Source organism: Panthera tigris, chromosome C1 (genome assembly GCF_018350195.1).
Source record: "Panthera tigris isolate Pti1 chromosome C1, P.tigris_Pti1_mat1.1, whole genome shotgun sequence".
Lineage (NCBI taxonomy): Eukaryota > Metazoa > Chordata > Mammalia > Carnivora > Felidae > Panthera > Panthera tigris.
In genome coordinates this window covers 97,116,768-97,130,359 of record NC_056667.1, presented here as the reverse complement: position 1 = coordinate 97,130,359, position 13,592 = coordinate 97,116,768, and the positions used below count along the sequence as shown (strand labels likewise).

The window sequence follows — 13,592 nt, the reverse complement described above, 5'->3', positions numbered from 1 at the left end:
ATTTTTAAAAAATTTTTAGGCTATTTGAGGTCCTTTGCATTTCCATATAAATTTGAGAATCAGCTTGTCAATTTCTGCAACAAAACCTCCTGTGATTTTGATTAGGATTGTGTTGAATCTACAGATCAATTTTGAGAGAATTTGTTTCTTAGCAAAATTGAATATTCTAATTCATTAATGTGATATATCTCTTTGTTTATTTAATAGTCCTTTAGTTTTTTCTCTTAGTGGTATCTTGTAGTTTTCAGTGTACAAGTTTTGTACCCCAAAGTATTTGATGATTTTTGTGCTACTTTAAATGTTATTTCGCATTTCATTTTCCAATTTTCTGTTCACAGTATGTATAACATACCACTTATATGTTGACTGTGTCCTGAGACCTTGCTAAATTCTAGTAGTTTGTAATTTTAGTAACTTGTAATTTTAGATTTCTTAGGATTTTCTATGTATACAATCATGTATACTTCTTTTCCTTTTTTTTCATGCCTTAAGTTTATTTACAAACATATTATGTTGAATTTAAGAGTTTGATCCATTTTTCAAAGAGATTGTACCTCTTAAAATGCTCCTTTTCACATCTGGTTAATGGATTAATTAAAACATCCTTATTTCTTAAGCAGTTGATGTCTTACTATAAAAAAAAAAAGTGCACCAAATCCCAATCCAAAGTACACAGTCACCACTTGTTTTCCACTGAAAATGACAAATTCTTCCCTAGGCCCTCCTCATAGAGGCTCCTACAGACCATAGAGGTTGTGAACTTCCAGATGTTCTGTCCCAACATAGCACTGTTGGAAGTTCTGCAAAAGGCACAGAGACCCAAGGTGTTAGAAATGGCAATGCCACACCAAGCCCTCCTCTTTTCACAACATTGTTCCCTGGGCTATTTTCCAATGTAAATACCTTTTATTTCATTTTTCTTGCCTTATTGCATTGATTATGACTTCTCATATAGTCAACAACTCATATAGTGTTGAATAAAAGCAGTGAAAGAAGACACTTGCCTTTTTCTCAGTCTTAGGGGAAAGGTGACCAATCTTTTACCACTTAGTATGATATTGAAGTATTTTTTTTTCATTATTGCCCTTTATCAGATTGTGCAGTTTCTAATTTGATAGAGGTGTTTTTTCCAATTATGAATAGATGTGAAATTTTTTCAAGTGCTTTTTTGCACCTACTAAGATATTCACAAGTGGGTTTTTTTTCTTTATCTCATAAATATGATGACTTTAAAACATTTTTTTAATGTTTACTTAATTTTGAGAGAGACTGAGCACAAGCAGGGGAAGGGCAGAGAGAGAGGGAGACACAGAACCCAAAGCAGGCTCCAGGCTCTGAGCTGTCAGACCAGACCCTGACGCAGGGCTCGAACTCATGAACCACAAGATCATGACCTGAGCCAAAGTCGGATGCTAAACTGACTGAGCCAGCCAGGTGCCCCAAATATGATGATTTTTAATGTTAAAGCAACTTTTCATTCTCTTATAAACTCTATTTAGTCATGACTTAGTATCTCTTATATTTATTTATGGATTTTATTTACTAATATTTTTAAAAGACTTTCACATTTATGTTCATGAGTTCTATTCTCTATTTTTGTTCTCTTGTTGTAGTGTCTTTGGTTCTAACTGGTAATATTGGTCTCATAAAATGAGTTGGAAAATGTTTCCTCTTCCTCTGTTTTCTGAAACAGTTTGTGTAAGATTAGTATTTCTTTCAATGTTTAATAAAATTCACCAGTGAAGTTGTCTGTACTTGGAGTTTTTATGCAAAAGATTTTAATTAAAAATTTAGTTGTTAAAATATAGAGGGGTGCCTGGGTGGCTCAATTGCTTAAGTGTCTGACTCTTGATTTTGGCTCAGGTCATGATCTCATGGTTTGTGGATTTGAGCCCCATGTTGGGCTCTGCACTGACAGCACAGAGCTGCTTGGGATTCTCTCTCCCTCTCTTTCTCTGTCTGCCCTTCCCCCACTCTCTGTCTGTCTGTCTGTCTCTCTTGGTCTCAAAGTAAATAAACTTAAAAAATTAAATAACATATAGAGGTACTCAGAATTTCTGTATCATCTTGTGTCTGTTTTAGCAATTTGTATCTTTTAAGGAATTTGTCCATCTCATTTAAGTTATCAAATTTACTCTAGTAAATTTATTTATAATCATCCTTTATATCTTTTAATGTAAAATTTGCAGTGGTGGCCCCCTTTTCATTTCTGATATTGCTAATTTGTGCTATTTCTTCTCTTTTTATTTGTTCAGTTCTCCTAGATGTTTATCAATTTATTGATGTTTTCAAATAACTTTTTTTGTTTCATTGATTTCTCTGTTGTTCAGTTGTTGCTATTTCATGAATATTTACATCTTATTATTCTACTTGCTTTGGGTTTAATTTATTTTTTTTTCTTCTTAAGAAACAACCTTAAATCATAATCATAATAATAATCATAACATTCAAATTTCACTATAGGATTTAGAAGGGTGTAATACTGAAAAGGACGGTACATTTTGTGCAGGATTGGCAGTAGGATCATTCAAACCGGGGTAACCTAGAGCATTTAATCTGGAGAATAATTGAAAATAATATCTTGAAACTTAATGGGATAAAATGTGTTTTAACACTAACCAAGATATAGTATTTTCATTCATTGTTTCCAAACTCTTTTCTTTTGTAATATAAGCATTTATTTCCAAATATGTTGGCATTTTCCAGATATCTTTTGATTATATCTAATTAAGTTCCATCATGAGTTAAAGAATCATTCTCAGTATACATTCTCATGTATACTTGAATGTATATTCTGTTGTTGTTAGGTGTAGTGTTCTAAAATATCACTCAGTTTGGGGCGCCTGGGTGGCTCGGTCAGTTAAGTGTCCAACTTCAGCCTGGGCCATGATCTCCCGGTTCGTGAGTTCAAGCCCCATGTTGGGCTCTGTGCTGACAGCTCAGAGCCTGAAGTCTGCTTCTGAGTCTGTGTCTTTCTCTCTCTCTGTTCCTCCCCTGCTCACACACTCTCTCTCTCCCTCTCTCTCTCTCTCTCTCTCTCTCTCTCTCTCAAAAATAAAGATTAAAAAAACTTTTTTTAATAAATAAAATTATCACTCAGCTCAAGCTGATTAATGGCAGTATTCAGTCTTCTATATATTTCCTGATTTTCTGTCAGTTACTCATGAAGAGTGATGAAATCCTCAGTAAAATTACAAATTGGTCCATTTGTCTTTTTGGTTCTAACATTTTTTTGTTTCTTACATTTTGGAACTCTGTTATTTGGTACATGAACATTTAGGATTGTTCCATCTTCTTGATGAATTGACTCCATTTTTGTTTGAAATGTCTTTTTTTCTTTTTTTTAATGTTTTTTTAAAGATTTATTTATGTCTGTATGCATTTTGAGAGAGAGCATGTGCATTTGGGAGGGGCAAAGAGAGAGGGAGAGAGAGAGAATCCCAAGCAGGCTTTACCCTGTCAGCTTGGAGCCTGACATGGGGTTTGAACTTGCAGAACCATGAGATCATGACCTGAGCCAAAGCCCGGAGTCACATGCTTAACCGACTGAGCTACCCCATGACATATCTTTCTCTCTTTGTCTCTGCTAATATTTCTTGCCCAGAATTCTGCTTTATCTGATAATAATACAGTTAATCTAGTATTCTTACAATATTTACTTCAGCGCTTGAATCTATTGTAACACATCTATGTCTTTAAATTCAAAGTGCGGTGTTTTTTTTTTTTTTAAGATTTTATTTTTAAGTGATCTCTAAAGCCAATGTGAGGCTCAAACCTACATGCCCCACTGAGTGAGCCAGCCAGGTGCCCCCAAAGTGTAATTTTTTATAAAAGTGTAGAGTTAGGCCTGCTTCTTTATCAAGTATGATCACCTTTGCCTTTTATTTAGAATTTACCTCATTTACATTTAACATAATTATTGGTGTGGTCAGATTTTTAACACTACAATTTTGCTGTTCATTTTCTGTTTGTTTCACATGGTTTTTTGGTTGTTGTGGTGGTGGTTCTCTTCCTCTCCCCCAACCCCATCTTTTTATTCATTGAGTATTTTTTAGAATCCCATTCTTTTAGTGATTGCTTTAGAGTTCACAACATACAACTTTAATCCATCCCCTTCAAATAATGTACTACTTCATATATAAAGTAAGAAATTTATGGTACTATATTTCCGTTTCTCTTTCCCTCCTTTGTGCTTTTGTCTTAAATTTTACTCCCACATTATTACAAATTCCACAATACATTATACATTATTATTGTGTATTCCACAATACTTTAAACAATCATCTTTTAAAGAGATTAATGAGAAAAATATGTCTTTTTTATTTATGCATGTGTACCATTTTTGGTTCTCATCATTCCTTTGTTTATATCCAGATTTCCATCTGGTATCATTTTTGTTCAATTTGAGTAACTTTTTTTTTAACATTTCTTATCGTGTAAACAAGGGCCAGCTTCATAGGCAGACAATCAATATAGCTGTACAGGATCCTGCATTCAAAAGGGCCCTGTGGGGTTTTATGCTCTGTGGTAGCCATTTTGAAATTCTGGTAACTTAATCTTTGTATTTGTAGAGTGGTTTTTTGTTTTTTTTTTTTTAAAGTAATCTCTACACCCAATGTGGGACTCAAACTCACAACCTTGAGATCCAAAGTTGCATGCTCTACCAACGGAACCAGCCAGGCACCCTCAAATTTGTGTTCTGTTGGTGAAGTCTGATTGCATAATGTAGGGTGCACTGGGAGTTGGAGCTTCAATTCACACAGGGTCCTGCCTCCTGCCACTTCCTGAGGATGGGTTCCCAGCTGCCCTCTCTCCAGCTGGCCCTGCATGGCCCTTCCCTACCTATACCCTGTGACCACTGTCACTCTCTGCTCTTGGCAGAAGCCTTGTGTGTGAGGGATGAGGCTGGGCATGTACACCTCATGGTGTCTTGAAACACGGCATGACAATGGGTATCCTGCTCATGACTGGCAGCACCATGGTATATCTGAAGAGCAGCCAACTGGAGGCCTTGGTTTTATGGAAGCAAGCCTATTGCCCATCGTGATCCAGATCTCAGGTGTGTTCTGGGCAGAGTTTTATAGATCCTTGGGGGCTACCTGTCTATCATGAGTTGGGGAGGCAGACCTGTGGGATGTGGAGACACCTGGCTATACTTTCCCAGACCCTGCCTCAGCCAGAGTGTGGCATATTGGTTTGGTGGCTGGCAAGAGGGAGATTCTAGCAGCCATTAGGCCCAAACAAGCATGTGCATGCCCCACATCACAGTGCTGGGCTCCCAGGTTCATGTGAGAATCTGCACTTGTTCCACAAGTATCCCTAGACCTCACAACACTCTCTTGGTTGGTTCCATGCCTGAGGGAACACTCTCTTTCTCCTTCAAATCTTCTGAATCTGACTGTGTTTGTCTCTTCCATCCAGCTTTAGGCACCCTTTAGGACAAGCCAAAAATAGGAATTTTTTATTTTCAGTGATTCTGCGTATAAGTTAAATACGCTGATATTTGCATTTAAAATGACATTGCACAGCAGTGCCTGGGTGGCTCAGTCAGTTAAGTGGCTGACTCTTAGTTTCAGCTCAGGTCTTGATCTCAGGGTTGTGAGTTCAAGCTCCATTTTGGGCTCCATGCTAAGTGTGAAACCTACTTAAAAATAAATGAATAAACAAATGAACAAACAAATAAATAAATAAGGGGTTGTACAACATATAGATGAATGATAAATTCATGCAAATAACTTAAATTTTTAATTTTTTTACTTAAAACATTAGATAGTAAATAAAGAACACTATGACAAATCCAAAGCCTACAGAAGAAAGGAAAAAAGCTTCATATCTACCTTTAAAGCCCTTTCCCTGCATTTGAACAAGGGGCCCCACATTTTCAGTTTGCACTGAGACTCACAAATTGTGTTCGTCACCCTGAGTGCAAGTCTGCTGCTGACAAATTCTCCTAACCTTTTTCAACTGAAGATGCCTTTATTTCAACCCTAATTTTGAAGGATATGTCTAGAATTCTAGATTCCCAATCCTGTCCACCTGCCCTGCCAACACTTTAAATATTTTCCATTGTTTCCTGCTTACTTCTATATTTCTGAATGTAATGTGTATTTTTTTTCCTCTGGCCATTTAAGAATTTTCTCTTTATCGCTGATTTTCAGCAGCTTGATTATGGTTTGCCTTGATGAGGCCTTCTTTGTGTTTATCCTGTTTGAGATTTGTTGAGCCTCTTGGATTTATAGGTTTAGAGTTTTCATCAAGTTTAGAAAAACTTCAGCTATTATTTTTTGAAATATTTGTTCTCTGCCTTCCTACCACCTTCACCCTGGGATTCCCACTTTATGTAAGGTGAACTGCTTGATATTGTTTCAGGGAGTATCTGGTTTTTGTTTTTGTGTTAGCACTAGGTTTGCTTCAGTTTTTGTGTTAGCACTAGGTTTGCTTCAGTTTTTGTGTTTGACATTTTCTTTCACTCCTTATTTCACTTCGTTGATCATTTCTTCTTCAGTATCTAAAATAGCGGTTCCACCCATCCAGTGACTTTTTCATTTCAGATAGGGTATTTTTAAGTTCCAGAGGTTCTGTTTGCTTTCTTTTTTTACATCTTCATTTCTCTACTGATTATGTTCGTGTTTTCTTGTAAGTTTATGAATGTATTTAAAATACTGGATCAGGGGGTGCCTGGGTGGCTCAGTCGGTTGAGCGGCCGACTTCGGCTCAGGTCATGATCTCGCGGTCCGTGAGTTTGAGCCCCGCGTCGGGCTCTGTGCTGACAGCTCGGAGCCTGGAGCCTGTTTCAGATTCTGTGTCTCCCTCTCTCTGACCCTCCCCCGTTCACGCTCTGTCTCTCCCTGTCTCAAAAATAAATAAACGTTAAAAAAAATTAAAAAAAAAAATAAAATATTGGATCAGAAGTCTTTGGCCACTCTGTATCTGTCATTTTTGTTTCTGTTTCTATTGACTGATTTTTCTCTTGATTTTTCCCACCTTTAGGCTTCTTTACCTGTTTTGTAATTTTGAACAGATGCTGCACATTGTGAATGTTACATTGCTGAGTGTCTACATTTTGATGTCTTCATATAAAAATTACTGAGTTTAATTTGGGGGGCACTTCGCTTATGAATCAACTTGATCCCTTTAGGGCTTTTAAAAACTTTGTTAGGGTAGCTCTAAAGTAGCATAAAGAGCATAGTAGCTCTAAAGTACAGTAAACTGTAGGGCTAGTTTAGTCCTACTGACAAGCCATGACCTCCTAATGTATCTACTGAATTCCCTGGATGTTGGACAAGTCTGCTCCTCTGTAGATCATTGGAAGTTGAACATTTCCCAGGCCTTTGTGAACTCTGGATATTAGTCATCTTGCAGGTCCCCTGTAGTTGTTCCTTTGCCAGTAATTTATTTCCAGCCTTGTGTAGTGTTCAACCCTGTGCATTGGCAACTTAGTTTTCAATCCAAGACTCAAGAGGATCCTATGTAGATTTCTGGAGCTTTTTCTGTGTTGCTTCCTCCTTTCTGATACTCTGCCCTGAAAATTCCGTCTTCTCTAGCCCCTTCAAACTCTGATCTTTTTATCTGTAACTCAGCAAGGTTTTCATATTCTGTGCTGTTTTCTGGAAAGAACCTCCAGGGTGAAAACTGGGCCAACATAGTGCCTGCCTCATTTGTTTTTCTTCTTTCAAATATCACAGCCCTGTGTTGTCTGTTATCCAATATGTGAAAGCATTTATTTAATATATAAATCTTATTTTATAATCCTTTATGTTGGGAAGGTGAGTGTAGTTCATTTACTCCATCGTGGCCAGAAGTAAGAGTCTTCCTGGTCCCTTTCATCACTTTTCTTTCTAATTGAGGTAAAATTCACATAAAAAAATATTAATCATTTAAAAGCATACCCTTTAATCAGTTTGTGGGACACCTGGGTGGCTCAGTTGATTAAATGTCTGACTCTTGATTTCTGCTCAGGGCATGATCTCACTGTCATGAGATTGAGCCCCATGGAGCATGGGGCCTGCTTAGGATTCTCTCTCTCCCTCTCCCTTTGCCTCTTTCCCACTCGTGTGCATCTACACTCACACTCTCTCTCCCCTAAAATAAATAAACATTAAAATAAATAAGTAAAGGCATATCCTTTCATCAACTTTTAAACCAACTGTTAGAATGTTCCATATTCTTCCTATTTTGTCAGATACTTATATTTGATCAAATAAAATATTTTACAGGATTTGGAGCGAGACACTCTCCCATATAAGACTTGAGTTAGTAAAATAGAGCGTCAGTATTCTCTTTCCCAAAGAGTATTTCACTTACCCGAATGGACTCAAATGGGTTTCTTTTAATATGCTAGAATCAGAATCTTATATATGATAAGTTATAGTATACATTACATTTTAAAATGATAAACTACAGTTGATGTGTTTCTTGGGTGAAGTAAATATTCAGAAAAGAAAAAAAAAATAAAAACGAGGCATTATTAAGGATCACCTCTTTGGGAACAAAAAACAGAAAAAAGAGTTTGATTGGTATCCTCTGTTTCAAGCATGCTGTTTTATTTTGAACTTTTAAATCGTGCCTGATTTTTCATATTTGTACTTCTGCTCACTCGAGGAACTGTTTCTTCAGTTGAGATGCCCATTGTGGTTATTGAGCGCTCTACCCGCTCTTTTTGTGACTCCTCCCCGACTTCAGTAATCTTTAATGGATAGAGAAGGCTGACTCATCTGACTCATTTCATGGTATGAAGAGAAAAAAATTTTTGAAGAATTGTTGAAGCTGTCATATTCTCTCTGTGTTTTTGTTAGATCTCTTCAAGCAAACTTGAGAAAGAAATCTCTAGGGACAAATGTGTGAGTTGGCTTTAGGGAGTTTTCTGAAGATGAAACTGTGGAGAGATCTAGGACTTGAAAACTGGGCCCCCATTTAGGGCTTAGAGTGTCCATGATAGTGGAAGTCAACGCAAGAAACTGGGAAGGTGGGTGTGGGGTATAAAGGATCCCACGGAGCCACATGAAGGAGGTGCTGAAGTTCAAGGTGGCTCTGAATTTAATTAGGTTAAAGTCAGACATGAGATGCCTATAGGAAAACAGCTGAGGCAATTCTTGGCTTAGTGAGCGATTCTTATTTTTTGGATGGGACAAAAACAGAACGTGTATATAGCTTATATATAAGAACAGGGAAGCCACATTATAAAGAGTTTGATCTGTCAAAACTTGAAACTATGAAATCAGATACAAAGACAGATTCTCTATACTATCTATATAGGCAGCCATCTAGAATGCATTAAAACGTTTTTGTTTTTGAAATAGTTTGTCCACTTTTTGAAAGCTACAGTGTATTAATACATACATTTAGGAGCAAGTAGCATTTCTCTTTATAATTCCTCCTGGGGCGCCTGGGTGGCTCAGTTGGTTAAGCATGTGACTTCAGCTCAGGTCGTGATCTCAGGGTTTGTGGGTTCAAGCCCCACGTTGGGCTCTGTGCTGACAGCTCAGAGCTTGGAGCCTGCCTCGGATTCTGTGTCTCCCTCTCTCTCTGCCCCTCCCCTGCTCATGCTGTGTCTGTCTGTCTCTCAAAAATAAATAATAAACATTTAAAAATATTTATAATTCCTGCTTATGTTAGGAGTGTCCCGTGTTGCTCCGCTACTCCATTGCCACTGAAACACTATTAGTGCACATCATTCATATTTGTGTGTGAATCTCATAAAGTCAGCATTTGTTGCTAGCAATTTTCAAGTTAAAAATTTCTTTAGCCATAAAAAAATTTTTTTTTGTTAGCTTTAGCAGATTTCATCTTTCTTCCCAGTTTGACCCATTCATACATTACATACATTCCTGCATTACATACCTTCACGTACTAACAAAGGAAAAGTAAAGAAAACATTAACAAGGACTGCTGACAACCTCTACTGGGCTCCTAGGAGAGAGAAAAATACTGTTGACCCTTGAACGACACAGGTTTGAATTGTGTGTGTTATAATTCACTTATAGGTGGATATTTTTCTATAAATACAGTACAGTACTGTAAGTATATTTTTCTTCCTTAAATTTTCTTAGAATTTTCTTCTCTCTCTGTTTATTGTAAGAATACAGTATACAATACATAGAACATACAAAATATGTATTAATCAGCTGTTTATGTTATCATTAAGGCTTCCTGCCAACTGGAGGCTGCTTTTGGGGGGGGAGTCAAAAGTTAGATGCAGATTTTCAACTCTGCGGAAGCTCCTCCCGACCTCCGTCAAGGATCAACTGTACGCCCATCTTGTCTATAGTGAAGAAAACCCAAGACTCAAGGACACCCTAAAACCCTTAGGAATCCTCTGTAAACATCAGAAGCAACAAAAGGATTTTCAGTTTTAGCAATGAGCAGTAACTGACTGGACCTTCAAATTGTATGCGTTAGTCTTTTACTGAGAGTTCTGGGCCTGGGTGCCAGATGGTGCGGGCGGGTCACACACAGCAGGGGCTAGGAGCTGTGGTGGCAGCAGCAAAAAAAAAAAAAAAAAAAAAAGATTGAGAGAAAGAGAGAGTTCTGTAGCAACAGCTTTGGTGTTTCGGGGTTTTGGAGTTTTTTTCTTCCCACTCACATTAGTTCAATTTCTTAAGGTTATGTAGAATTTTTCTGCATTGGATCCTCATCAAAGGTTATTTGCTGGCAAAGCTGGTTTTCCTAGAAACTTGTAGGAATGGTTTAAATGAAAGTTGATAGAAGTCCTGATGAGCAGCTGCCCTGCCTGGAAGAAATTGTGTGTGTGAACTGTCAGCTGCACTGACAGAACTGGGCCACGATATTTTCCTGCCTGTTAATCAAGGCCCCACAGACAAAGCTCAAGGAAGGATGACCCCTGCCTCAGGAAGTTTTGAATCAGTTACTATTTATAACCAGTATAGTCTGACTTGAGATCAGGTCTTTGCTCACTTGATAAGAAAAGTTCTTTGCCACATTGTACATTTGAGGAAACATTTATGAGCCTAAATGAGTGAAGCCTGTATGTGAAAGGAAGGAGTGTGTCAGTGGCTGTAAGTATTTTTGCCAATTTGGGCCAAGGGTGTGGTGGCAGAGATGTGGAAAGTTCAGTCAGTGACGAAATAGGTTATTATATTTTATTTATTTATTTTTAATTTTTTTTTAACGTTTATTTATTTTTGAGACAGAGAGAGACAGAGCATGAATGGGGGAGGGGCAGAGAGAGGGAGACACAGAATCGGAAACAGGCTCCAGGCTCTGAGCCATCAGCCCAGAGCCTGACGAGGGGCTCAAACTCACGGACTGCGAGACCGTGACCTGAGCCGAAGTCGGACGCTTAACCGACTGAGCCACCCAGGTGCCCCATGGTTATTATATTTTAAAGCAACTAATAGTTAATGGCACATCGGATGGTCTTTAGCACTGTGCAGGCAGAGTCCTGTGCTGCTAATAGTAAAGCTGACATAAGAGGATGTGAAACGAGGGCTAGTGTTGTCCCCAACATAGGACAAAGGGTAGGAAATCAGGTATTCACGTGCTTCCAGACTAACTGGCTCTTCCTCTGGATGCATACATAAACCTTTTAGTGATTCGAGATGTATTTCGGTGTGTGTACACTTTTTTTAATACTCTGCTGGTCTTTGTTTCCTTGAGAGAAGGTCCCATAAAGAATTGATTTTAGGGGCACCTGGGTGGCTCAGTTGCTTGAGCCTCAGACTTCAGCTCAGGTCATGATCTCGCGGTTCACGAGTTCAAACCCCACATCGGGTTCTGTGCTGACAGCTCAGAACCCTGAGCCTGCTTCGGATTCTGTGTCTCCCTGTCTCTCTGCCCCTCCCCTGCTTGTGCTCTGTCTCTCTCCACCTCTCAAAAATAAATAAAATGTCAAAAAAATGAAAAAAAAAAGAATGGATTTTACAAAGTAACATTGTATACTACTACGTGTAATCTCTTATAAAACCTCAGTCTACCTAACTTTAGGAAATTAAATAAGGCAGAACATTAAAGCTGATAATTTGAGAAATATCACAAGTTAATATTTTCTCTGTATTATATCACCATCTTAGGAATGCCTTTATGGAGTTGAATTACTTAATGGATGACAGGCACATTTTTGCATGTGCAATGTAAACGAATTATTTAGGGATAGATAGAGGCAGTGTTTTAGTAGTCTTTAAATTAGGAAATTCTAAAACTGTGTTAACATATTCTTGTCTCATTTTAATAGGAACATTCAAGATAAAGTTGTAGCCATTTTCAACAAGGACCAGTGATCAAAATCCTTCTTTTTAAAAAGAGACTTCCAAGTTAAACATGAAAGGAAAATACTAGAATTGCTTGGATTCTAACTGACAGGATAAAGAATACAGTATTTCACGGTTACTTATGATGGAACCTCAGTAGAATTCACACTTTGTCATGCACCCAACTGGGAACATGGATGCCGGTTTTTCTCGTTCTGCTCTTCAGACCCTGTCAAGAAGCCACTGCAAAAATATCAAACAAAAAATTTCTCAGTGGGAAGGAAGAACGAATGGTATATCTAACCCAGAAAGGTGGCATCCAAAGGACTTTGGAGTGAGGTATAATAACTGTCATCAAGAGATTCTTGAGAAAAATCCTGTTGCTGAGGGAAAGAGCAAAAAGTTGGACGCAACCAGCTCTCAAAACGTCGGTCTAGATATCAATGCAGATGCCAAAAGCCAGGACCAAACTGAGGGTGAAAGTGAGAAACATGAAGATGATCGTACACAGCCATTTAGAAATGAATCAGAATCTAGTTGGGTATGTTCTCAGGTCAAACAGATTGAAAGCTGGAAAGACATTTTGGATGCAGAGACTTCCTTACCTCCAGGAAATTTCTATACCTCACAGATACTGTGGAAGAAAATAGAGGCACTTCCCCCAGATAAAGTCTTCAATTTGGCTTTAGAACATTGTGACTCTTCAGAAAAAGAACTGAATTTCCAAGTTCCGGATAGTTCATATGGAATAACCAAGAGCTTAGAAAATATTTACTCTGAACCCGAGGGACAGGAATGTGGACCTTCTATAAATCCTTTGCCCAAGCCTCGTAGGACGTTCAGATATTTATCTGAGTCTGGTGTTGTGCCATGTAAAGAAAGAAACTGTGACAGAAAATACTGTGAAAATAATTCTTGTGCAGAGTCTTCTTTGGCCTCTTCTCAGGAACCCGAACCAAAGAAATATGGCAGACAAATCAGAGGGAGATCTAAAAGGTATGTTTTTATTTGCTAGGTTTATTTGCTAAGCATTGTCCTTACAGAACTACTTCCCTGCATGGGTTAGAGGCCTAGGTTGATTCTACAGATGTTGATTAACCCGAGGGGAAAGTACCTACAAAAGGAAATAGAAGTATAGGTAATATGTAAGACAGTGTACGGACCCAAGAGCATCAGAAAGACTTGAGTTTTGTATTTTTAAGAATGTGTAGGGACGTAAGTACATTCTTCTGCTTCATTTAGGGCATGCTGGCTTTGGCTTCACTTTTCACTAGTGGGCTAACTTAATAAAGGTACACAATAAAGAACACGAATGTAATTAGCCAAAAGCCTCCAATTTTCTCATGGCGCATGCCTATAGGGTACCAGCCTAGTTTATTATTCTCA

The 13,592-nt window shown here is 38.0% G+C and overlaps 1 protein-coding gene across 3 annotated transcripts in view; it reads left to right on the top strand.

Moving 5' to 3' along the window:
- The window catches only part of DENND2C (DENN domain containing 2C), an 89,135-nt gene that overhangs the window by 37,664 nt on the left and 37,879 nt on the right, over positions 1-13,592 (top strand). For 2 of the 3 annotated variants that reach the window (XM_042993779.1, XM_042993777.1), the window contains exon 2: positions 12,191-13,202. In XM_042993779.1, the coding sequence (XP_042849713.1) occupies positions 12,382-13,202 (821 nt within the window). In that variant the 5' untranslated portion in view covers positions 12,191-12,381. Of the gene's footprint in view, positions 1-10,926; positions 11,016-12,190; positions 13,203-13,592 lie in introns of those variants that run through there. The other variant, XM_042993778.1, reaches the window with a different exon arrangement.